This window comes from Podarcis bocagei (genome assembly GCF_964188305.1).
Source record: "Podarcis bocagei genome assembly, chromosome: 4".
Taxonomy (NCBI): domain Eukaryota; kingdom Metazoa; phylum Chordata; class Lepidosauria; order Squamata; family Lacertidae; genus Podarcis; species Podarcis bocagei.
This window is the reverse complement of record NC_138128.1, coordinates 73,183,057-73,209,894: the sequence shown is the minus strand read 5'-3', so window position 1 is coordinate 73,209,894 and position 26,838 is coordinate 73,183,057. Positions and strand designations below refer to the sequence as shown.

The 26,838-nt window shown below is 45.0% G+C and overlaps 1 protein-coding gene across 2 annotated transcripts in view; it reads right to left on the bottom strand.

Moving 5' to 3' along the window:
• The window catches only part of UNC5B (unc-5 netrin receptor B), a 174,371-nt gene that overhangs the window by 41,936 nt on the left and 105,597 nt on the right, over window positions 1-26,838 (bottom strand). For both annotated transcript variants that reach the window (XM_081189579.1, XM_081189580.1), the window contains exon 2: window positions 6,337-6,558. In XM_081189579.1, coding sequence (XP_081045705.1) covers window positions 6,337-6,558 — 222 coding nt within the window. The remainder of the gene's footprint in view (window positions 1-6,336; window positions 6,559-26,838) is intronic.

Sequence of the window (26,838 nt, the reverse complement as noted above, 5' to 3'; positions counted from 1 at the left end):
AATTTTGAGAAGCGTGCATTTTGAAGAAGGGTGGCAGCATTTCAGTCCGAGTAATGTTTAAACCACAGAGGCTAGGACTTGCCGATCAGAAGGTTGGTGGTTCGAATCCCCGTGATGGGGTGAGCTCCTGTTGCTCGGTCCCTGCTCCTGCCAACCTAGCAGTTCGAAAGCACATCAAAGTGCAAGCAGATAAATAGGTACCGCTCCGGCGGGAAGATAAGCAGCGTTCCCGTGCGCTGCTCTGGTTCGCCAGAAGAGGCTTAGTCATGCTGGCCACATGACCCAGAAGCTGTACGCTGGCTCCCTCGGCCAATAAAGCGAGATGAGCGCCACAACCCCAGAGTCGGCCACGACTGGACCTAATGGTCAGGGGTCCCTTTACCTTTACCTTTAATGTTTGGGAAACGGCAAGTTATGCAGGTTCACCTATAAATGCGGACAGAATTTAAATTCCCCTCCTTCCCTACCTGCAACCCGAGGACAAGACTTACTTATTTTTTTGACAGTTAGGTGCTTCTTGAATTCTGAATGTAAAGTAGAAATGGTATGATTGTGTGTGTGGCTCCCTACACCAAATCCTTTGAGAAGGATGGAATGGTAGTCAGTTAAAATATTTAAGAAATATTAATTCCTCCAACTTTCTCCTTTGCTGTACAGTGCCTGTGGATCACATCCTAACATGTCTCGCTCCTTTCGCTGGTGTGATGGTAGCGCAGGCGGGATGGCAGGAATGTGTGGCAAGTGGTCTCCTGGGACATTAAAGCCTCTTGCCTGCCTGTTGCAAATCCATTTGCTATTCATGCTGGCAACCTCAATCCTAATTAAATAATTTAGCCCTCGAAGGCATTTAATGTGGACTTTTTGCGTGAGTTCAACAGTGCAGCGCGGACTTGTTTAATGGAAGCTTTAATTACAGTTATATATTCATTTAAAATTGTTTTACAAAGAGAGATTGCACTGAGCAAATGGGAGAGAGAGAGGGAAAAAAAAGAGAGAAAGGGGAAGAAAAGAAATATTTTCTGCCTGTTAATAATATACATTGCAACCACTTCTTGCTAATGAAAAAGAAGATGATGGGAGCCCAAGTCATACCATGGCTTTTTCAATACATACATACATACATACATACATACATACATACATACATACCCAATATAGACAACCTCTTGCAAGATCCCTATCAGCATGACTAAGACACTGGCCCAGTTCATACATAATACTACAGTTTGTTCTTGGCGTACCACTCATGATTTTTTTTGGGGTGAGACAAACCATAAACCTGGTTTCATACACAACACTAAGCCAAACCATGGCTTTTTGCTCTGGGTAATATGGGAACAGTAGGACTGAGATGGGGGGGGGAGGAAAAAAATTCTCATGCTGGGTGCCCCATGCTTGCTCATTCATGCAAAACCACTGGTTGTTGGTGGGTTGGGACCCACTACTGTGGCCTGATCTAAGGTGGGTCACAACAGCAGCATCACCACCATGCAAACATATGGCAAAGGAAAATCAACAAATGGGTCTCTCAAATGCATTTTTGGGCCCTGGCTCTGAAAGGATTGGGACTACTATGCTATGACATAGTTTGGCTTGGTGTTGCATGTGAACCAGGCCATTCTCTTGTGGAGAAATTGCATGGATTCATTGGGGAATCTTGCAAATGCACCAGCTCAAATTGACTATTAGAGTTTTGTTTCTGTGGAATGTAGGGAACTTATCAAATATTAAGCACACGGAAACACGTCTCCATGTGTGTGCATGGACTCTTCTCCTGCGATCATTCTTCGTGCATGTGAGTGCATTATACATGCTTATGGTGAGCTTTTTTGTCTTTCACACTGCAGGTCTCTAGAAGGGTTTCCACAGTTAACAGGGGGGTAGGGTAGGAGTCCTTGCTTGCAGAGAACCAAATCTTTTAAACCTCTGGTCCCACTACCCACTGCTATCCCAGAACCTCTTCCCCCCATGTTGGCCACTGCTGCTAATATACCTGCCAGCACTGCTCTGCTTTTTAAAAATTTCAGCGTGGGTGTACGTACATGCATTTGCAAGGGGCCACTTCAATACACAAAGAGGGCAGAACTCTAACAATTAAAGTACAGCACGCATAGAAGACCATTTTGTTTGATGCTTGCACAAACTTAGAAATAAAGGTGATGGCAGCTGATGTGTCAACGAAGGAGGATGCCCAATACTGAGTCTGAATGTTGCTACATCTAGCTCAGTGATGTCCACATGGACCGGCAGGATTCTTTCCCAGCCCTATTTGGCGACGCCGGAGCCTGAACCTGGGACTGTTTGCCTGCAAGGTACGGGCTCCGCTGCTGAGCTACAGCACCTCCCAAACAAAAGGGTTGGGGAGCAGGAGTGAGGAAAAACAAGAAGGCACCACAAGGATGAAGGATCATGTAATGGAATTAGCAACACCTCTCTGAAATTGCCAAGATGGCCACACCTGTTTAATCAAGCCTGTCCCCGTGCACAGTCCTGGCAAGGATGCACACTCAGCAGTATCAGACATTTACCAGTAAGTGCAACCAGCCACCCTCTCAGTCTCCTCCGCAAGTTGGCTGTTGGTACTTGTTTGCCATTTCCAAAATGGATCTTATCTAGGGCAACAGGGCAGGTTATATTTGCATCTTCAGCACAGCACCCAAGTTCCATTGCTGAGAAGTAATGGGGGTGGGAAGCAGCTAAATGTGAAGCTGACTGTGTAGGTAGGTGAAGCTTTTTTGATATGTCAAAAGCCATCCTTCATTTCTAAGGGTGCAGGGATTGCTCATTGCTCACAGAAACTATCCTTTGGCCAGAAAACATAGGCTGCGAAATCAGCCCTCAGAGATGATTTCATGAGATTTGAATTATGGTGGTGCAGGTCACACACTTTTCTGAACTGGTCATAAGTTGACTCTGTTTCTGACGTGTGTAAATTCAGTGCTTGGCCACAACGAACTGATCAGGCCTAGGATGTCAAAGTGTCATCAGTACCCACACTAAGCACCTCAGAAGATTTACCATGTGCTATTACACTGCTGAAGCAATTAGCATACTAAGGAGCTTTTCTTACATTCTAAAGGAGCAGAAAATGCCCTCAGGTGGAAACCATACAATGAGCGACCTTGTAATGAGTTCTTGGAGTGAAACTGACAAGAGTAGTTTTAATGGGCAGAAGTTATAATGCTATTTATAAGTAGTTGGCACTGTATTAAAATCCATCCCAGATTATGCCACCCATTTAGCTACCTCTGTTGTTTAGAATATTTCCTCACTTAACAAAATGACCCAAACCCTAAAAACCTCACCTGGACCATTTTGTTTACAGGTCTGGCCCTTCTACTAGTGACTCCCTTTTCACAATGGCTCTCGAAGACTCTTCATCCATGACTGAGGAAAATCTAGAGAAGTGCTCTAAGCAGAACATGACTTAGGATCAAGCTGGGCTGAATATTCCCCTCTTTTGTGGAACCACTTGTCCACAATAATGGGGGGGGGGGCGCATATTAAGCAACTTTAAGATGGGGTTGGAGAGAGAGAGGCAGGTGAATGTTAAGATATTTTCAGACCTGTTTTTAAACATGAGATGGCTGAGGGGTTATCAGCTGAAGTGGTGACAAGTGTTTTTTGTTACAAGAGAAAAGGCGGAGATTTTTGAAAGCTAAGATTAAATATTACTTAACATTTGCTCCATCCCCTGAAGTCAGAGAAAATAGTACTTCAGCCCTGGATCGGTATGGAACAAGTACTTAAACTGAGGCCTACCAGAATCTTTCACATCTGCCTAACCATGTCTAGTTTGCCCGTGTGTGTGGAAAGAGAGAGAGAGAGAGAGAGAGAGAGAGAGAGAGAGAGAGAGAGAGAAAGAAAGAAAGAAAGAAAGAAAGAAAGAAAGAAAGAAAGAGAAAGAGATCTCTCTCTCTAGATTTTAGTATGCTAGAATTGATCAGAAAAGTTGGTATGAAGATATAGACAATACAGGATCCCTCACTGTATTTCAAAAAGTATAAGAACATAAGACTGGCAATCCTGGATCAGATCAAAGGCCCACCTCGTCACATCATGTTTCTGGCAGTGGAAAGTCAGGTCCCTCTGGGAAGCCCACAAGCAGGTTACAGGGACAGTCAGTGCTAGTTTGGGGGTAAGCCAATTCCATGCACATGTAGCCCATTTCCAGGGTTGTGCTAGGACTTCATGACTTAAATGATGAAGCTTGGTACTGGGACATCGCCTGATGAGCTTGTTTCAAACAAGACTAAGACGCAATTTCTCATGGCACTGATCAGGTGTGGGCACAATACCCTTGAACTGAATTTGAACCAGTGCGAGTTATCTGAGGATCTGTCTGTCACAAAGCCAAGGAGACCCGGTTCTATGAAGTTCAATCGCAGCAAGGCTTCTAATGTCCTGAGGCAACAATCTATAAATCATTCACTTTGGTGGGCTAGCCCCATTCAAGTTCACAACAGAAGGCTGCTGGAGGATGGCTGTAAAATCCTTGAAAATCCCCAGCAGCATCTCTGCATAAAACTGAACTTTCAGTCTGGATTCTTGTGGGGAACCTACTGCTAACCTCTTGCCACGGTAAAAATTGACTACGCTTCCCTACTGCTTGCTTTCTTGTTCTTAGCAAGTTTCTGATCCATGACAGAATTTTACCAACCCTTGCTTTTAAGATTATATGGTTTTCTTAAGAACCTCTTGTGAAACACTTTACTGGAAAATCTAATGAAAATATGCCTAAACAGTTGTTATTAAATACTAGCATGAATTTGCACGTTAAGAGTGGGACTTTGTTTCTTCCACCACAGACATGTTGATACAATTCGCCCTAATAGGATGTTGAAATTAATTACACCATGATTCAGTGTTATCAAGGGCTTATCTAAACAATCGGGTGTAGTACATTACTACTACTCTGGCTTGCAGACATTTTACCTCCAGGAAAACCTTTCTATATCAGTCTGCTTTCAGAGAACCATGTGAACTGCAGACGATTCTGGGGGTTCCCTTTAGAGAGAGCGAGCTGGCCAGGCCAGTTCATTAGCTGAGTGTGTCCCCTAGAACAGTATCTGTCAATCTTTTCAGACCTGGGACCCACCTTTAACCCCAACAAACAATTGCAGATCCATCTGTGTCTATGTCTACATCTATCTCTCACTCCACATATTTCTATGGTGGTAGAGTTGCTCTGTGGTTTAACCCACAACGCCACCCGCCACAGAGCCTAGGGCTTGCTGATCAGAAGGTCGGCGGTTCAAATCCCCGAGATGGGGTGAGCTCCTGTTGCTCAGTCCCAGCTCCTGCCAACCTAGCAGTTCGAAAGCATGTCAAGTGCAAGTAGATAAATAGGTACCGCTGTGGTGGGAAGGTAAACAAGAGTTTCTGTGTGCTGCTCTGGTTCGCCAGAAGCGGCTTAATCATGCTGGCCACATGACCTGGAAGCTGTACGCCGGCTCCCTCGCCCAATAAAGTGAGATGAACGCCGCAACCCTAGAGTCATCCGCGACTGGACCTAATGGTCAGGGGTTCCTTTACCTTTACCTTTAGAGTTGCTCTGCTTTTGTGCTGTTCTACTTTAGATCAGGCTATGACCCAATGGCAGGTCTTGACCCACCAGATGAAGACCACTACCCTGAAACACACCCAACATTATCAGGTGGCTGCTCATTTCATGGGGCAACACTGGTGCACAAGCTGGTTGTCAGAAAGGCTTGGCCACCATGTCTGGTCTCCTCACTGAAGAACCTCTGCTAAGCTTTCATAGAGACAGGAATTTAAAGAGAGAGAAAAATCACTTGCTTTGGCCCAGTGCTCTTCCTCTGACCAAGCATCCCAGAACTGCTCTGAATGAGAGACAGGCTAGGAGAACTTTTGTCAGTTTTAATTCTCAGCTATCAAAAGAAGGCAAGTCAACGTATTTTTTTAAAAAAATATATTATATAACATATGGGGATGTGCTCTGCAGCATATGCCTCAATGGAGAAACAAAAATCTAAGATATAAAATATCATGCTTGAAGGGTAGAAAAGAAGAGTAGAGCTGACACATAGAGCCGGCCCAGGATATTTTGGTGTCTGAGGTGAAGGTATCTTTCTTCAGTACTGGCAAAGGAACAGTGCTCTCCTCTGTACCTGAAGGCAGCAGGCTAATCTAGGGGGCTAATTTAGGCTGGCTTATGGTGTAGGCAGGCCCTGTGGCAAATACAGTTCTGTCCTCTAACTTCCGCACTGCCACTCCCTGATCTCCAAAATGTGCTGTCTGAGGCAGCTGCCTAACTCTACCTAGTAGTAGGTCTGGTGGGCCTGAGAGATGGTTCAATCCTCTAAGCCTTCTCACCTGTAATTTCATCCAAGCTCTCTGTGGTGATGTGATCGTTCTGGTTCACCCACTCGCCGTTGCACTTGAAGTAAATCTGGGTGGCAGGGTTGGCTCTGCAGATCAGTTCCACTGGCTTGTTCTTCACAATGTAGGCATCTTGTGGCTCCAGTAGGAAATGGGGAAGCGACTCTGCAGGGGCTGATGGGAAGGAATCTGGAAGCACCTCTCCATACTCAATCCCTGCAATGAAAGAGGAGAAATGTGAGAAATTTAGCTGCACGTGCTTCAAGCAGAAATGCAGACCTCATAACCCGACATCAGTTCTTGGCTTTGAAAGAACGGTGTCTGATGGACAACAACCTGAATTTCATAACTTTTTGACTCCTTGTCAGTTGCAGCTTCCTTTATTCTTACCCCCACTTCGTAACTTAATATATTTGCATAGTCATTGGCCCAATTCAGATATATATACCGTGGTTTGAAAGCAAGGACTGTAGTCACTACCTTTTCCTGGTTTGGGATTCTTGCATTAAGGCACTCAAGGGATAAGAAAGGGAGGATAGGGAGTGCAAACACAACTATTCTTCTCAGTGCAATGCTGCATGGTTTATTGGGTCAAGAATATCATATCTGAACCAGGTCATTGTCACTTCCTTTCTCTAGGGACACCAATCCTTAACAGAGATGCAAGCAAGGAAGCATACTTCTTAGTGGGACAATTCCTAGAGAACCATCAGAGCGTACTATTTGAAGACCCATTTACATATGCTTGCTCATAACTAAATCCCATGGACTTCAATATAGGTTACTCATGGGCAAGTCATGAAAGCTACTATAACACTGTGGGAAAGAGATAGAATCTGGAAGTCTCTGGTTCTGCCATGGACCATATAGATGGCTTCAGACAAGACACTATTGCTCAGCCACCTTCCTCCTCCAATCAACAGTATGAGGATACCACCTTGCCGGATTAATGAGATATAAAGTATTTGTATGTCCTAAAGCACAGGTGGACAATCCAGAGCTATTGGGGTCAACTTTATTTTAGGTAGCCCCAGATGCCCTTCTGTATCTGCCCTGGTAACTAGTTAAAGAACAGAAAACATAAAGTAGGGGTAAATGGACAGTTCTCAAAAAGGACATGGGTTCCTCCAAAGATCAGTGCTGGAACCTGTGGGTTTTTTTAAAGTTCTTCATAAATGATGTAGAGTTATGAGTGAGCAGTCATAGTTCAAAGTTTGCTGATGACACCAATCTGTTTAGGGTGGTAAGAACAAAAACAGGTTGTGAAGTGCTCCAAAACGATCTCTCAAAACTGCGTAAATGTGCATTAAAATGGCAACTACTATTCAGCAGAAGCACAGTGTGCACTAGGGCAAAATTAAAATAAAACCCCAATGTCATATATATGTTTATGGGATATGAACTTGTGGTGCCTGACCAGGAAAGGGAGCAGATCGATAGCTTGATTGAAATGTCGACCCATCGCTGGCATGCGGCCCGTGTCAGATTACCCCTGAGAGAATGAGATCTTCAAAAAAAGAAAAAGTTGCCTGCCCCTTTCCTAAAGCATCATACAGATGCTAAACATATTACTGCCAAGTGGAGGTAGGATTGCATCCTTCCTGTGTTACAGCCACGTGGCAGGGATCTTGACTGCACTCCAGTCACTTAGCAATACAGTGAGAGTTGCATGATAAAACTGGAGCCAGACTGGCAAGCCCTGGGAGACAGAGGACACCCAGGTCTGGGTGCTTCGCTCCTGGCTTTGAGCCCTGAGGAGATATATGTACTCAGACTCTTGGGAAAGGGCAGCTGCATACACAGAAGAGAGTATGTAGGGGGAGATACATAATGTGTTTTCGGTTGGGGGAAAGACTCCAGGGGATATTCCTCTGAGATGGGCAGCCCTGAAGGATGAAGAGTGGGGAAAAGCCTCTTAAGTATAGAATATAGGACAGAATATAAGTAATAAGCATTTCATATTCAGAGAACATTCTCCACTAGCCTGTAGCAATTTTGAAAGGGATTACAACACAGATCGACCCTGCCTGCCAACTGCACCATATTTCTCTCTCTCTCTCTCTCTCTCTCTCTCTCTCTCTCTCTCTCTCTCTCACACTCACACACACACACACACACACACACACGGTAGGCACTGTGTGCTGCTATTAAACCCTCTGAGTACTGGCAGAGCTAAGGCAAGCATGGTGTTCCTATGATGTTTCATGATTCAAGCATGCTTTGTGTCCAGCCTGCTTGGCACTCCCAAGGGTCTTCCTGGGCACTGCAGGATAAAGACCAAAAGTAAACAAACAGTTGCAACGAAGCAAAAATATAGGATTGAAAGATACCAGGCAAATCTAGGCAGTCTTGGGGATGATCTTCCAAGTTACAAAGAAGAAATGAGGTCTTGGCTAATATATTGCCTTCAGCTGCTGGGTCATGCCACACAATTGAGCTCCACAATCATTCTCTCTCTCTCTCTCTCTCTCTCTCTCTCTCTCTCTCTCTCTCTCTCTCCCACACACACCTTTTTAAAAGTGGGGCTTATTATTAAGTAAAGAAAGAATTAAGTAAAGAAAGAAGAGAAAGTCAGAAAGTCAAGAATGGAAGAAAGAGAGCAGGAGAGAAGGAGAAGGAAGATGGGCATATATTGTAATAGCTGAAAAGTGGATCCCATGGTACAGATTGAACTTGTAAGATTGGACTAAAGGGAAATGCATTGGGAGTAGGGTTGCCAAATTTTGAAGAGCAAAAAAGAGGACACATTTGCCAATTTCTGCTTTTAACTATGGATCTCTATGACGACTCTTGTTTTACACACCCATGAAAAAGAGGACCTGCCCTGGAAAAGAGGACACATGGCAACCCTACAACCCAAATGAAGTACCAGCCAATCTTGAGATGGCCCACAAATCACCAGGGCCTGCCATTTTGAGTCCTTTAGAAAACAAACCCCGAAGGGAAATAGGCCCAAGGAAGCCAGATGCCAGAGATGTATCCTGAGGGGGGGGGGGGAAATCAGCCTGTGAAAATACACACACACACACACACACACACACACACACACACACACACACACGGCTGGCCATTTAAAATCCATTTAGGAAAATTGACTTTCCATTTCCATTTTAACACAGCACTAGGGAAAGCAGTAGGACATTTGTCATAATCCATTAACTGCTCTTTTGGAAACAACGAATTAAACTCCAGGCTAATCTCTCGTTCTCTCTCATGCTCCCTGGTTTCTTTGCTGCTGCTGCTGCTGCCAGGCATCCCCTTCCTAATTTCATTTGCAGGTCTGTAATTTTCTCAGCACCCGACCAATTGCACAGGGATGCAGAGTGTAATTAGGGCACACAATGTCCTCCTGGCGAGCCCTTGTGAGCCTTTGCACAGCTGCAGCCCAAAGCAGTTCGCTGGGTACCCAGGAGCATCCCAGAGCGGAACGGAGGAGGCAGGAAGTTGCAGGGCAGGCAAGATGATGGTTTTGTGATGAATGGGCCTTTCTGGAGCTAAAATTGAAAAAGGCTCAAGTCCAAGATGATCATTTGGAATAAAATGCCCTGCAGTGTAGGTCCCATAGCTTAAAGACAGCAGAGTGGTGATTACAGATTGTTCTCTCTGACCGCCTGTTGTTTGAGCTTTGAATAAAAACCATTCACACACACAAACAAAAACAAAAACCACCCCCAAAACAGAAGAGAATGCCCTTAGCAGAGGAAATAACTAGCATTCAAGTTTGACAAAAGCCAGGATCATCAGAATTCTCTGGTCCAATGATAACAAGCATTTGGAGGTGGGGAAGACATGTTAAGTTGTGAAGGTTTTGTTATAAATAAGGTGCCCCCCCCCAAAAAAAAATTGCTTGTGAATATTCTGGCTCAAAGCAGCCTGTACTGCCATATCTCAAATATTTCCCAAGATATCATTTTGTTTAGTCATTTAGTCGTGACCGACGCTTCGTGAGCCCATGGACTAGAGCACGCCAGGCTCTGCAACCACAGCTATCTAATAGCTGTATTTGGCAATTCAGCCTCAGACAATAAAATGGAACCAGATGGTGACGCAAATCCCAGGGTCTGATCTGAAGGCATGGGAGCCTACCACCTTGCTGAAGCTAAGCAGGTCCAGGTCTGGTTAGGTCCTGGGTGGGAGCCACATGTACACCACCTTGGGGACCATGGTGGATGAAAGGCAGGATATAACTGTGATAAAATACAATAATAAATAAACGTCCTCTGGCCCAGGGAAAAAGAGGAAAAAGTGGTTGTGGTCATCAAAGCAAGGGAACTCCATAAGTGACTCTTGGCATATGTGGTTTCAGACATGCCACAGGCACCTATCAGGAAGTGGCGGTTGTGGGAAAAAGTCTCAGGGCCAACCCCAGAGATTGGTAACATACCTAAGCCTATGCGCCATCTCCCTGACTGCACCACGGAAACACAGATAAGGCCCATAAATATTGATTGCTCTCCACTCTGCCTCTCCTTCATCTGCCTGAGGAAAAAGGCATTTATGCTCTATGCCTGAGCTGCAGGCTGTTTTTATGACTTTGTTTTACAGCTATAATGCCACGATCATTTATAAAGCAGGTTTGTATATAAAGAATGTAAACATTAGAAATCCATTAGTCTCTTAAAGTGCGTCTGGCAAAGTTCTTCTCCCCCAAGTCACTCTTCTCCCTCCGCCCCTTTGGTAATCTCCACATCCTCTCTCAGGCTGGGCTGAGGGGAATTTCAAAAGATTACAAGTACTTAAAGATATATTATCCCTGGCCAGGGTTGTAACACAGGCCTGAAGCTACCAATTAAGTTTTCTCGTTGCTGTTTGCTTGTGCTGATGTGTTTCTGTTGTTGGAGTTTTTATGTTGTTGCTGGCATGTGTATGTGTGCGCACGCACATAGCATCCAATTTAAAGCCCAGGATAGAGGACTAACCACACAGCCCTTTGCAAAGGAAAAATGCCAGCACCTCTGTCATGGAAGCGACATCTGGAAGGAGAGCACAATTCATCTTCCAGCTCCTGACATTCCTTCATTGTCAGCCTCTAACTCAGGGCACCTGAGCTCATGCTGAAAGATGCCCCTCAGCTAAAGGGATGTCCCTTATTCCTGAACATGACAGCTCCATCGGACATAATGGATGCCCCGTATTTCAGAAGCGCCTTGCTCAATACATGGCACTTCGCAGAGCAAACTCTTTGCTGCTTTTCTCAGTGTTAGCTGCTGTATTGGTGCCAGAGAACAAGGCTCACAGAGCCTGGAACGTCAGGATGTGTCAGGATGGTGCTGGGGGCCGCTGTCGAAAACAGCAGCAACACCTTCCCACCCCATGTTAACATCTGGGTTACTCAATGCATGTTGCAACATCGTTGTGCTATAAATTTCCCTGAGTCTGTATCAGACAGTCAATGAAGAGCAGACAATGCTTGCAGCATTGCAGTGTCATGACCCTAGATGTTATTGGACTGAGGAGAAGGAACCGCAGGGCTGCACCTCCACAACTTCTGTAATCTCTAGTTCTTGCCTGAGGTGGCACATTTTACTTACAGGGTTCAAAATGTTTGCACGAAACTTTGGAGTTACAATGAATTCACACTTTCTGCCCTCCAGATATTGTGGAACTAAGAATCTCAACAGCCCCAGCAAACAGGACCAGCGGGCAGGGATGATGGAAGTGATCGCCTGGGTGAGGTTGACTTAGATGCTCAGATTGTGGGAGGGGAAGAGGGAAAGATTGATACTGCACTGCTAGACAGATGAAGTTTGAAAGAGAAGAATCCTACATTTACTACTATTTATAAAACATATAAGGTTAAGCTTTTATTACAACAGGGTGCTACAGAACTGTAAGAACACAGAGCAAGTCAGACACTCCTCACCTTTGCACTAACTAATGTTTAAAATGCAAGGTCTGGAATCATAAAAAGGAGTGCATTTAATTAGTCTGGGTTTCTTGCAGCTTCATAGCACCTCACTATTTTGGGACACTCGATCTGCCAATGCTATCATGAATGTCCACAGGACAACACCTCAGGTTGGTATGCAGAACTCAAAAGCCTACTTTCCCCCAGCAAAATAGTTTAACAATACTGGGTAACTGCCCACACTCTCTGTTTTATAGGTATAATAATGATAGGCTTAATCTGCACTGGCACTGACAAGGTAATTTTTTAAAATGTATACAAACTCAACTACTCTAGAATTCTGGATGTCTGAATTGTTTTTTTATTAGGGAGCAATCACTTCTCCACTAGGCAGAGCAGCATGAAAGGCTTAAAAATTAACCAAGAAGTTCCTTCTATAGACAATGGATGTTTCACTCTAGGCTTCTCTTTGGCTAATCAGCTTTTCTAAATGTCAGTAATTACTATGAATTCTTTCACTGGCTAAGGAAATCAGCCTTGAGTGCTCACTGGAAGGACAGATCGTGAAGCTGAGGCTCCAGTACTTTGGCCACCTCATGAGAAGAGAAGACTCTCTGGAAAAGACCCTGATGTTGGGAAAGATGGAGGGCACAAGGAGAAGGGGATGACAGAGAACGAGATGGTTGGGCAGTGTTCTCGAAGCTACCAGCATGAGTTTGACCAAACTGTGGGAGGCAGTGGAGGACAGGAGTGCCTGGCGTGCTCTGGTCCATGGGGTCACGAAGAGTTGGACACAACAAAACGACTAAACAACAGCAACACACTGAAAGGAAGGAGCAAGCTGGTTTCTCACAAACAAATGAGCAGAACAGTGCCTCCATATTTTGCCATACATATTGGGTTCTACAAGGGCTAAATGCTTCTGAAAGAAAGAAAGAAAGAAAGAAAGAAAGAAAGAAAGAAAGAAAGAAAACGTAATCTAGAGACTATAGTTTATGGTGTTTGTGTGGGCTGTTCCTTCTTGCACCTATTCCTTGACACTCATGAATACTCTCCTGAGACCTGTGGAAGAGAGGAGGCCCATTTGCAAACAAGAGTTTATTCACATAGCTACCAGGGGAAAAATGTAGAATTTTCCTTAAATACTTTTATCTCCAAGCCCTGACGTCTTCAAAATGTGACAGCTTCCTGCATGTTGATGCTACCCCACAAAAGGACTAAAACTAGCACACACTGCCATGTAATATGGCTGCAGAAAGTCACTTGAAATAGCCTGCTCACTTGTTTCGCCTAACAGGAAAAGAAAAAAAGAAGTAGGTGACAGACTACTCCACTTTTGCACAAGGCAATAAGAACAGCCTCCTGCGGGGGTATGTCAAACGCTCACTATTAATCTAAAGGAAATCAAGGCCATTTTCTTTAGCCAACTAGACACTTGCTGCTTCTTTGCTGATTATAATTAAGGCTATCTGGTCATCAGAAGTTGGGGTTCTGTGCTCTCTTTCTTTGTCGAATGGAGAAAATCACAGATGAGTCAGAGCTTAATTTGGAGAAAATTGTGGGCTTGTGGGTTCATTTCCAATTATGGTTTTCCTTCCCCCTTGGTGATCTGGATCCTTCTCTTAACATTTCTATCTGTCCAAAACTCCCTTTGGACCACAGGAAGGGAGAGCAAGCTCCTAAATAGAGATTGATAAGAATCTAGAATGGTTCCCCAGGAAGCATGGCATGGCCTCTTAGGATAAGGTATCATTTCTGCTCTGGGATGAGCACCAGACTTCTAAAGTGAGAATACAAAAGAGGATCAGACTCACTTATGGAGGACAAGGCTATCAATGTCTACTGAACATGGCATTTAGGTTTCACTCCACTGTTGGAAATCATATGCCTATGTTACACTAGTTGCTGGAACTCACAAGTGGGGAGAGCGGCGTTGCACTGAGGTTGTGCTTTGGGGCTTCCTATAGGTATCTGTCAGAACGGGAAGCTGTACCAAATGGGTCTTTGGGCTCTTCTCATGTGCCAGTGCTATTAGCCCTTCACGCCCTTGCTCAGTTCAAAGTAAAGCTATTAAAAATCACTGCCAAACAGGGCAGTCAGCTCCCCAGGCTTTTTCGTTTAAAAACATGCCCCTGTTAAAACAAAATAATAATTGGCTGCTGCTCAGGACCTTAAGCTGGCCAAAGGTTATCGAGGAGGCAGCAATGGTTGCCTTTTTTCTTCAAAACAAACAACTAAAACACTAAATACTGCCTGGTCCAATAATGCTGTGTAAAACAGATGAAGCGCTAGATGGATAATAGAGCTGACAACGGGGGCAAGGGGGGGGAAATTGCCTCTGCCTTGCAGGTTGTGCAAGCTGGTGTTCAAGTGAATCACGGGCGGAGGGAGAGAAAGAGATGTTGGGCTAGAGAACGAAGGATGTTTTTTGGGGGGAGAGGTGGGGGGAAGTTACACGCAGAGCACATTTATCATAAGTAATCAAAACAGTCTTTCAGACCCCTCGTTCCCAACCCTTGCTCATTCCAGCCTGACCACCCACCGCATGGGAAACCTCTTGCATTTTCTCTACTCAGCTGATGCTCTCAGTGGGGGGAAAACCCCATTTATTATTTTGGAGTTGGGGGGGGGAGGGTTGCAACGCACACAAAACAGCCTCTTTCTCTTTCACACAAGTTGCATTGTAGGCAAAGGGATTGATGGTCTTGGCTTTTCTTCATGGGGGTGGGGGGAGGAAAAGCAAGAAGCAATCTCTGTTAAGGGGGCCTTGCATGAAGGAAAAAAATAAAACAAAATCCAGTATCAAAAAAAAGCTGATGGTGTGGGGTTTTTTTTTGGGGGGGGGGAAGCAGTTGTCACAGTGGGCGACCCCTTATGAAGAGATGGAATCCGTCTCTCCCACCAACAGCAGATAGTTTATGGGTCCCATTCAACAACCTGTTATTTTCAGCTGGTTTAGCAGGGAACATACCATTGCCCCATGCCTTTTAAAATAGCATGGAGGAGGAGAAGAGAGATTGTCAGAAGGAGTGGGGGAAAGGATGGCAAAACAGAAACAAAACAAAAAGCAGGGCAGGTGCAGGGCACCCAGACCACACCTGCACAGCTTGCAACCTAACAAGTCAAAGTGAGCCTATTAGTCACGTTTGCCCATAGCCCTACAAAGCCCTTGCCTGCTACCTGCTGGGAACTACAAAAGCAGGGATGTGGTCAAGTTCCTAGTCCGGCACAAGGCATAGCTGGTGGGTTGTGAGTTGGGTAGGCCTGGTCTGAAAATACTTCAGAAGCTGCATAGAGCAGAATCCGCAGTGCAGTGTTGGAGGAAGCGCAGAAATTTCTCACGAGAAAAAGATTTAAGGAACGCAGCAACAATGAAAAGATATTGGGGCTGGGGGGAGGAGATGTAGTCTGCACTGTAATCAATTGCAATTTCAACCTGAATTCATCCAAAGGATCGTCCTTTTAATCTTTCCATGAATCTGGCCCCCACATTGTCCCTCGACCAATGTGTGCACAGACACACATACATATATGCGCTGAGATATACTTTCACACAAACACACAGAGGGCTAGAATGCTGCCCTCCTGCTTGTGTTGCTCTCCTTGTGCTCTATTCCACGGCAATTGAGGTTGCAAAGAACATGCCTGGAGAATGAGAGAGATTCTGATACACACACACGCACACAGGCGCGCACCCCCCCAAGCACTCCCTGTGCTTTTTCAGACGCACACCATAAAACTATTTGAGGCGACACACACTATCAAGTATTGTAGACCACAGAGGGCTGCGCTCATTCAGAGCGCTTCTGTCCTGATCTGAAGAAGTCACCGCAACATTCTGTAATTTCAGTCAGATAACCAAGAAAGTAATGTCTGCCTTGTCATCGTTCAGCCCTTGGAACTCTCTCTCTCTCTCTCTCTCTCTGTCTCCCCACACCCTCAAAATGGTGTAACTGCGTAAACACATAAATATGTACTGAATCAAAGACACCAAGAGTGAAGGGCAAAGTCCTGCAAGGACACAAGCCTGTGGCAGTCAGGGAAGCTGACTGTGGGTCACCTCATGACAGTGCAGTTCTGGGAGAATAAAAACACGTCCTTACCTCTATCAGGGCAATCCTGTGTTCTCAGGCTTAACTTTATGTTTTGTTTATTTAATTTATAAGTCGCTTTGCCTCTAAACATTTTATTTTTTTCCTGTTTCATAAAATGTATACACTACTTGATTGTAAAAAAAAAATCATCAAAGCAATTTACAACGTCCCCCCAATAAAATCGGGGGGGGGGGGGAGAAATCACAGCCATACTTTGAAACATGCGAAAGCTAAAATACTAAAACAGATTAAAATTACCTTAACATTCTAAGCATCTGGAGACAGTTGGTAGAGCATGAGACTCTTATTCTTTGGGTCTTGGGTTTGAGTCCCATGTTGGGCAAAAGATTCCTGCATTGCAGGGGGTTGGTCTAGATCAGGCATCCCCAACCTTTGGCCCTCCAGATGTTTTGGACTACAATTCCCATCATCCCTGACCACTGGTCTATTTAGCTAGGGACCATGGGAGTTGTAGGCCAAAACATCTGGAGGGCCGCAGGTTGGGGATGCCTGGTCTAGATCAGTGTTTCCCAAACTTGGGTCTCCAGCTGTGTTTGGATTAGAACTCCCATCATCCCTAGCTAGCAGGACCAGAGGTCAGAGACGATGGGAACTGTAGTCCAAAAAACCCAGTTTGGGAAACACTGGTCTAGATGGACCTTGGGATATCTTCCAACTCTACAATTCTAAGTTTCTATGGGAAGGCTTGTCTAAACAATAATGTTTTTAGCAGGCACCAAAGAGAGTACTGTGAAGGTGGCCTGCTTGATCTCAATAGGCAGGGGGTTCCAAAGTGTAGGTGCTACCACACAATGAGACACAGAGCAGGTAGCCTGTGTCACCTGTAGAAGTGCCAATTCCACCAACGTTCATAGTGGACGCATGTGGGTTAAAGCAATCTCATAGGTAAACTGCTTCCAAGCTGTTGAGGGCTTTACATGCTAATAGTAACACCTTTAATTTGACCCAGTAGCCAGGCGGCAACCAGTGTAGTTCTCTGAGCACAGGTGCTGCATGCTGGCAAGGCTTCACTCCTGTTAGCAATCGTACTGCAGCATTCTTGTGTTCCTATTGGACCTCCTTCCCTCCCCAGGCCACACTCCAGTGGTACCTCGGGTTAAGTACTTAATTTGTTCTGGAGGTCCGTACTTAACCTGAAACTATTCTTAACCTGAAGCACCACTTTAGCTAATGGGGCCTCCTCCTGCTGCTGTGCCACCGCCGCGCGATTTCTGTTCTCATCCTGAAGCAAAGTTCTTAACCTGAGGTACTATTTCTGGGTTAGCGAAGTCTGTAACCTGAAGCGTATGTAACCTGAAGCGTCTGTAACCCGAGGTACCACTGTACTCACTTGCCCTGCTTCAAACCTGTAGTATTTCTGCCTGCCTGGAATGTGTCTTTGAATTCTGACAATGCCTCCTGCTTGCCTGGGTGAAAGTTAGAGAGAAGAGTGCATGAGTCTTTATAGTCACCTTTATAGAGACCAAAGGTGACATTTATATTTGTTGCTCACCCCTTTTAGCCTCTAGCCCCACCCAGCCCTCAGAAGGTTGCCCCCAGGTAGCTCTGCTGGCAGCGCTCATCCATTCGCTGGAGAGATGAATGGACTTCCCTAGCAAGAGAACAACTTATAGGGTTAGCTAATGAATGCTAAATGCCGAATAGCGGGCTAAGCAGAAACGAAAGCACCGTGTTTGAACAACCTCTGACTCGAAGCAAATGCAGAGTTTAGAAGGAAAGACAAGTGGCACCAGGTTCCTACCCTATTTGAACTTGGTGGGATTTTCCTACTTAAATCCCGAGTGCAAAAACACAGCAGATCTATTTCTCAGCAACTGTCAGAATAAAGACCCCTACACCACAGCCATGGGCCCCCTTTTCTCTTTGTGCCGAAATAAAGCAACACCATGTGCTAGGGTTAATAACTTGAATTTCCAAGATAATAAACTGTTCCGCTGAGTCAAAAGAAATTGTTCCTTCTCCTTGTCTTCCTTCAGGACTAGAACAATGACTGCCTAACATGACTAGGGCTTAATAATGTATGGGACTTAATAATGCACGACTCGGCAGACACCCTGCGATCGTGCTATTGAGCTCGTTTTCAGGCATCACCAGAAAGTGGATTCATGTGGCTTCCTATCTCCCAACTTTGAAAAGCCGTGGAAAAAGGGAGAAGTCTTTTTTTTTTTTAACCTTTGCTTGAATTTTGGGCGTCATTTCTTTGCAGATTAATAACGGGGTTAGGAGGGGAGAGGTGATAAAATAAGGATAAAAAAGAACAGAAAGTTATATTCTTCTTCCCCAACCCACCAAATCTTTCCACACTGGCTCGCTCTCATCACACGCACAGCTATTGAGCGAAAGCTAAACGATGACAAAGGCCCTCTGTAGCTGTGAAGTGCTGATTGTTTTGCCCTACACTGTGTTTTTGCATGGCTAGCATCCATGGGTCAGGGCCTCCATCCCCCTTTCGCCTGGCCCTATTCAGCACACGGGACAATTCCCTCAGCAAGGGGTGTCATAGAAAAGAAAAGAGAGAGATAGAGAAAGCGGGACATCTCCTTCAGGGCTGCTCTGACGGGTGGAGAAAGGAAAGGAAATGAAAGAGAAAGAGAAAGAGAGAGAGAGAGAGAGAGAGAGAGAGAGAGAGAGAGAGAGAGTGCAACAGATGAGAAGCAGGGAGCCAGGAGTGAGGGAAGGAGAAAGTAGCTCAATACATGACACGTATCAAAAGACAACACAGCTCAGAGCTTTCTTCTACTTCTGGTGATTTGGGAGCTTTCTCTGTGATGACAAGCCCCTTCTTGCCTCACTAACATGTTCAGCGACCAGCTCTAAAGGACAAAAAGTGCAACACTCCCTTCCGCCAGATTACCTCCTCTGCACACTCCCATGCTTTCTCCTCTTTGCAATGGTTTCGACTTCACCATCACCCTGGTGCCATGAGCTTTCCAGGATGGGATGGAGAAACGCAACGCCGCCAGACACAATGCACTGCAAAACCAATACCAGACTGAGATGGAGCAAGAAGCAGGCTTGAGAAATAGTCCTGTCTCCGGTCTTCCCAGAATCAGTTTCTTAAGGTACCTACCCTTTGCGAAAGAAAGAAACTGGGAGCGCTGGAGGAAGGCTAACAAGTGCTTTTGCCCAGAACTGGGCAATGAGCTTTGCGTATTATGCAAATCACTTGCTAATAATGCAAACTGGGCACATTCATTGTTGCGCTGCCTACCAGTTGCTTTGTGTCTGCCCTTGGCAACCACCTCAAAAAGTTGGAGAAGGGTTCAGAGGAAGCATCTCATTCACCTGCCTAGTGGCTCCTGCCAGGATCTGCTTAGGCATTCTTCTCTGACAACAGTGAAGTGTTTGGGGGAGAGATGCAGCCAGACGATGTGTCCCATTGTCTCTGATGCGGTTGCTCCTGTATCACATGGGTATATACCCAATTAATGGGCAACTAGCAGTTACATGCCTGTGTGCTCAGAAGCAGGAGCAGGCTTGTTTTGACAGGGCACAACACAGCTTTCACATTTTTGCTCCTATCTCCAAATCTGCAAGAGCTTTTATTTTAAGTGCATACTGAGATTCTGGGCCAGATAGCGTCCCAGATAGGCGGTACAACGCAAGCAAAATGTGGTGATTTGGGTCACATGGCAACCCTAGACACAGACAAGCATGAGCCCCCTTTCAGCAGATAAGAAAGCAGTTAGTAATATAGTCACATAACAAGGAAGTTCGACTTAATTTTTTTGTTGCGGTCAAGTCCACTGTAGAGTTTACTTCTCCTTGACTTGGTCCCCTCTAAGCAGCATGTTATGGAGCTAGTCACTTCTGTGCCATCACTCTCTCAGCAGTTTGTGAAAGATGCCCTAGGTTTCCAGTAATACCTAGGACTCTCAAGACAATATAAATCTCAGAGAAAGATTGCCGCTCAGTGGGAGAGCATCTGCTTTGCTTGCAGAAGGACCCAGCTTTGGTCCTCAGCATCTCTAGGCACAGCTGGAAGACACTCCTGAATAAAATTCTGGGAAGTTGCTGCCAGGTACTGTAGACCAGCCTTTCCGAAACTTGGGTCTCCAGCTGTCTTTGGACTACAACTCCCATCATACCTAGCTGGCGGGACAAGTGGTCATGGATGATGGGAATTGTAGTCCAAAGAAACAGCTGGAGACCCAAGTTTGGGAAACCTTGGTTTAGATTATACTGAGCCAGATGGCCTGACTGCATATAAGGCAAACCCCTTTGTTCCTATGATCAAGCTGTCATAAATGGGAGGCCGTGTCCTACATTCTTTTTCTGTTAGCGCTTTTCTTTTTGTTACAGCGTCTTGCTAACGAAGGATAGCTGCAGAAGACAATGCTGCTAGGTCAGAAGACCATTCCTTAGCAGGATGGGCAGGACAGAAAGGGAACTGAAAGAAGGGAAAGCCACTCTTCCTCCTCCCCACCCCACCCTCTTCCAGAGAGTCGCTTTTTTTCTCAGACTTGAAGCAGGAAAATGGTTAGTGCACAGCATATTTGATGGGATGCATTATTACACATTTTAATCTGATGTTCTTGATCCGGATTATTCCACAACATCTGTTTCCCAGTGACTTATTTGCAGATGTCTGCAGCTAGCTCTCTCGACTTGTAAAAGACGGAAGACGTAGAATGTAACAATGGGATAGAATGGATGTTTTTTAAAAAAGGAGAACCCAACAACAACAACAACACTGTTTAAAAATAAAGGCACCGACGTAAAGTATTTCTCCTCACTCAAATCCTTGGCCTATCTGTGGTACTATATTTATAGTAACTGTCACCTAGCCACAAGCCATATATCTGCAGAAGAGGCATTAAAAATCCCCTCTCCTGCAATTGTTTCCCATCAGAATGTCAGAGCATTAGTAACCAAAAGACTGGGAGTATTAGTAAGCATTAGAGACCAAGATGGGTGCTGGGGAGAATAAACAACATTCACTCCTCCATTCCGATGTACACAGCTTACATATACAAAGCACCCACAGGTCACATCCGTACCATACATTTAAACACACATTTAAAGCACTAGGCTTTGCTCAAAGAATCCTGAGAACCGCAGCCTATTCCTCGCAGAGCTATAGTTCCCAACACCCTTAACAGTTCCCATATTTTCTGGCATGGGGGGCGGTGAGCCAAGTGCTTTAAACATGTGTTTAAATGTGCTGGAAATGTATTGTGTGGATGTGACCACAGAGAGAGCTGGGGTTCTGAGAATGCACCTAGCAGTCAAGGTAGGATGGAATTGCAGATTATAAACACACACATGCCATTTTCACTGGCAAGTGTCCCTGTTCTCTCCATAAAATTCTGTTCAATTTACCCCATGTTCAGGTGCCATTATGATTCGCATTTGCTCACTCCTTTCAGTGGCAGCAGAAACATTCACCAGAATGCTGCTTTTTACAAAGGGGAGGATTGGCAGAGTAGCTCCTTATTCCATCTAGCAGGCTTCCTGCTAAGGCCTTACATGCACCAAACTCGTAAGTTTGGGTTTCTGTGCCATGCTGGGGTCAGGGATGGTGCTACACATCATTCCCTCTATACCAGCAACTCGAAACCTGCTCAGTTATTATAAAGGCACAGGCAACAGGGGAGCCCAACTGAGCTGGTACTCTGGGGTAATATCTAAAGTGACATACGGTAATTTCAGGCTTGGGGGATCTCACCATGTTGACGTTACAGGGAAATGGTGTGGAAAGCAGAAGCTGGAGCTGGGCATTCCAACTGGAACTTGAAACCAGCAAGTAGAATCTGCCATTTGGCCCAAGAACAGGAGTGTGAGACCTATTGCTCCCTGGGCATGTTATGTGTGAATGCAACTGATGTTTGAAAACATGTGTCCCAAGGAGGTGCATTGCATCCAAGAGCCAGGGTTGGCTGCAGCTTCCTGCCATGCTTGCTGCTGTGAATCTGTGTGAATTGGCCCCATAAGCATCATCCTGGGGTTGGCAGGCACCTCAGAAGGCATTTTCCCCCACAGTTCATGCTGAAGGAAAGTCTGCAGCACAACTATCACCTGTTCCCCTACGCTTCCTCTAGAAGAAACATATAAACAGGCTCATTTGTGGATTATTGCCTGCTGCCATACGTTTCACAGCTTGAGCAAATTATAGTGGGGAAACCACCCATTTCATGTCCCCTGCCTTCTCCGAGCTAAGCCATTGTCTCCGAGGGAGACAGAGACAGATAGAGCCTTCCTTATGACATCGCCTGGTGTTGCCACCACCATCATAACACAAAGAGACACTTTGCTGTGGAAAATAAAGGCACACTGTTCAGTGGGACTTGGGTTACAGGTCCAGATTAGCAGCATGGACTCAATACCAAAAGGGAGGCCGCAGGGAGTCAAAGGAAGTAGGAACTGGAGTCTTTTGTATGCATGTTTTGGGATGTTGCTCCAGACAACAGAGCCAAGGAATCCCATCAGGACCAGACCACACCCACAACTCTGCCACTGTTCTCCAGGCTCCAGTTTTTCCCCATGGAGTTGCACACAACAAAACCGTGTGGTGGGAAGCGCATGTGTATTGCTAAAGCAAACTGTGCCATATCGAAAAATGGAATTTCCAAGAGCATAAAAGCACAGGCTTGTCATGCAAACTTTCCAAGGGCATCCTGCTTCCACACTGGGATAATGTACACCTGTTTCTTCATGCCAGCATGAACTCTGTCTGCTGACTACTCTGTCTGCTATTGCTTTGTGGAGGCTAGGGATTGAGGATAAATTTTATGCATTCAAAGCCAAAGCCAAATCTATCAATCTGCAGGTTTCTGAAGCAATATGTAAACTGAAAATGGCTGTTCTTTGAACTTCACACTGATCTGAATTTAGCAACCGCTTTGGGTTTCTTTTTCTTTCTTTCTTTCTTTTTTATAGAGATGCAGTGTATAACTTTTATGAAATAGATAATAGTTAAAGACACAGTGTTTACCAAAAAGAATATATCAGAGGAAAGTATGCACAAAAACCAAACTGATTGCAAAAATGTGTTTATTAGGCGAAAGTTACGCTAAAATGCTAAGGAATTTTCATGATGATTTTAAAACAAGCAAATAAACGAACGACTGCAAATTGCTGCAAAATGTAGAGAACTGAATTTATGACTACCTTTCCCCATTTTTTCCACTCCATATTACCCCCCATAGCTTTCCTTTCTTTGGGGGGTTTCAAATGTGTGTGTTTTCTCCAACATTTGAAATTGCACAGAGGGAGAAAACCCAAGCGGGTGATTTGGAGGATGGGAATAGCAGGGCACCTGTTTCCTCAGCTCCCTTGCTAGAAGTGGCTTTTTCCTCTTCGACAATGGCCATTTAGCTACCAGTAGATGCATTTGTGCAGTGTGGGATTCAGAAACCGAATACAAACCAAAGTGATCCTAGCTATGGTTGCCACACGCCGAAGGGAGAGGAACAGCCTGGTGCCTTTAATAGAAGCTTGACGTGCCGGAATTAGTAAGTGCAGCTTTTTTTCCTTCATGGCACAAACCTGCTGTTTGTTGCAGTTACTAAAGCAGGAAGCTGAGAAGTCCCCAGCTTTGACATATTTGCTTTTGGTGCTGCCCACTCCCCCCAGCGCTGGAAATCCAGAGCGCAAGTTCCCAGCCTCCATGTGGAGCAAGGCTGATGTTGCCTACAGCTCTGATTTTAGGACCCCCTCTCTGCATTAAAGCCCCCTGCCTCCCATCATCTTCAGATTGTGTTAGAAACAGTAGCTAATTAATGCAGGCATCCCCATTCATCCCTCACCTTCCTCACAGGGGTGTTTTGAGGCTTAATTAATGTTTGTTCAGTGCTTTGAAATCCTCAGATGAAAGGCCTTATAGAATTGCAAAGTGGTGTTGTTAGACTCTGCTAACCCGCAATGTTCCCTGCCCCGTAGGCAACACCTATTATGATGCCATCCTGCTGAGACATGGCAGCGTGAAGTGGCTCCTGGGAAATTTTCTGAAGCCGAGCCCACAGCTGCTGGGAGATTTTATTTTTCAAACACACACAGAGAGAAGAGAGAGAATGCATGTGTGTATATACATGCCAATAGGCAGCATATATAAAATGTTTATGGACCTTTTCCTTGTTTATCGGTATAAGTTGTTGTTTTTCAATCGTATCCATACTTTGGAAACCCTGAATGCAAAACTGAGCTGTGTGAAGCTGCCTGCACACCATACAATGGGAGTGTTTGAGAGAGAGAGAATGTGTGCGCGCAAAAGCAAGGAGGCAATGTGTGTGGCATTTGGAAGATAAAGAAATTATTTCTTTAAGAAGAAATTGGAACTTTTAGGATAGGATGCCAGCTCTACAAACATTTTAAGAGACAGGGTGCCTCAAGAATGTTGCACACTTATTCACATCCCCTGCCCCACTAAAGGGGCAACTTGGCTTGGCTGTAAACTAAAGGGTGGAAATCAAAACTCAGCATGATGGCATTATTTTTTGTGCTTTTGGGCTGGGCACGGCCTCATCAAACTTTGGCCACTGCCGGGCTGCGTCTTTCAGCTTCTATCTTTCTCATGCTGTTGCCTTAAGGGTGACTGCGAACTGTATCTATGCAACTCAAACTCAGAAGATACAGGCAGAGATTTATGTGCTTCTCAAAAGCAACTTGCCAGGAGGCCTTAAGCTGCTGTTGTTGAAACTGAAAGAAGAGAATTGGTCAAGGAATTGAGCTTTGGGAGTTGCAAGCAGACCACTACCTTGCATAGACTTGCAAAGCCCCATGCGTCAGTGTTGCCCAAAGTTGCAAAATCTCAACAAAAATTCTTTTTTGACCTCTTTTTAAAGGAATTTCACCAAAATATACACTTTCGACATGGGTTGCCATACATCCAGATTTTCCTGGACATTTCAGCATTTTCACCCAGACACTGTTTCTGACCAAATCCTAGAAATGTCCAGAAAATTCTGGATGTATGCCAACCCTACCTGCCATCATGTCTGATTCCTGCAACAACTGTGTACTTCACAGTGTCATCTGTAAGGAAACCTCAGTGTATAAGCTTTGGGTGACTGGGTCACCCAGTTGTGTGCGCGCCATGATTGCACAGAGCCGTTGCATGCAATCAGGGCCCTTCACACAGCTGCCTTTTTACAGACCACTGCAGAGGAGCAGTTGTGACATTGGGGGGTGAGGCAGTCAGCGCTGCTCCTGTCCTACACATGAGTAACACGTGCCTCAGGCTCGAGAGACTTGAAGCCAGAAAGTGTTTGCAGTTATTGGTAGCATAAACGTGAGCTGAGCATGCTTTAACATCAATCTCTATAAGTTGCATCCTGGCAGAATAAAGGAGGTGCTTACAAAAGTTTATTGCATTTGCAACTCTCCTGTGCCTCATTAGATTTCGTATTATTATACATCCATGATAATGCTTTGTTTGTTTGTTTGCTTTTAATTACTTTGCCCTTCGTGATTTGCACCAACACATACATTTAAATGGACAAGAATAAACGCTTTTGGTCAAATGTTGTAACGCACCCTTATTGACCTACTTTTTCATGCACCTCTGGGTGAGAGTCAACTCGGTTTACTCAGAGTAGACCCATTGAAATTAGTGGACTCAACTTAAGTCATGTCCATTAATTTCACCGTGTCTCTTCTGAATAAAACTTAAGTTGAATACCACCTTCTGTTTCTGCTTCGTGGTTGGGTCACACATAGAATTTTTGCCTGCAAAAGGTATCCTTGCCTGGCTAGGCTCTGAACTATGCTCTCTGTAGCCTTCAGGGTTCTGTCAGCGTTAGGGTGTGGTTTGGCAAGAATCCTTTTGCTACATGGTCTGGCGCCACTGAAGTGTTGCTAGCAGCGGAGCTCATGGAGCTATTCTTAGTTCTCACAGCCAGGGAGTATAAATAATGAGGGGAAGGTTTATTGATCTTCAGAAGAGCTTTGAGTGTCAAGAGGAACTTGAAGTGTAACTAAGAGTTTCAGTCCCTGATTGGAAAGAGAGTAGACAAGGAGGAGGAGGAGGAATGGGAGTGGCAAGCACTGAGATCCCATCAAGATACTATGCAGGTGTCATGAGGCTTGAAATGCAAGAGAGGAAGTGCCATAGCAAAGTTAAACTCCACAGATGTGCCTCTTCATGCAAAGTATAACTGTTCTGCATTGGACTGAATTTCCTTAGATTCTGACCCAATTGACAGGAGATGTGTGAATACAGCCCCTGAATGGTCCCAAATACTTTTGTTGCACTCTGTGGCAACAACAACAAAACCCTCCAGACTTTTCGCAGTTAGGAAAGTGACAGGGAAATGCATTTTTTAAAAAATGGGATAAATGACCGATTAATAGGCAAAAGTACAACCTCTACACAAGCAAATTGAGATGAGCGCTCATTTTCGTATAACCTCCCTGCAAACAAATCAGAACAAATGCTCCCTAAAAACCAGATATCGTACAGCCTCTGCATAAGCAAAACAGGACGAGTGCTCGATAAACATGGCATCTGGAGGAGGTGCCAAGTGGTGTGATGTCATCAGACATTGCCCAGCCCTGCTTCATTGGCTGCCACTTGCAGGTGAATGGAAAATGCTA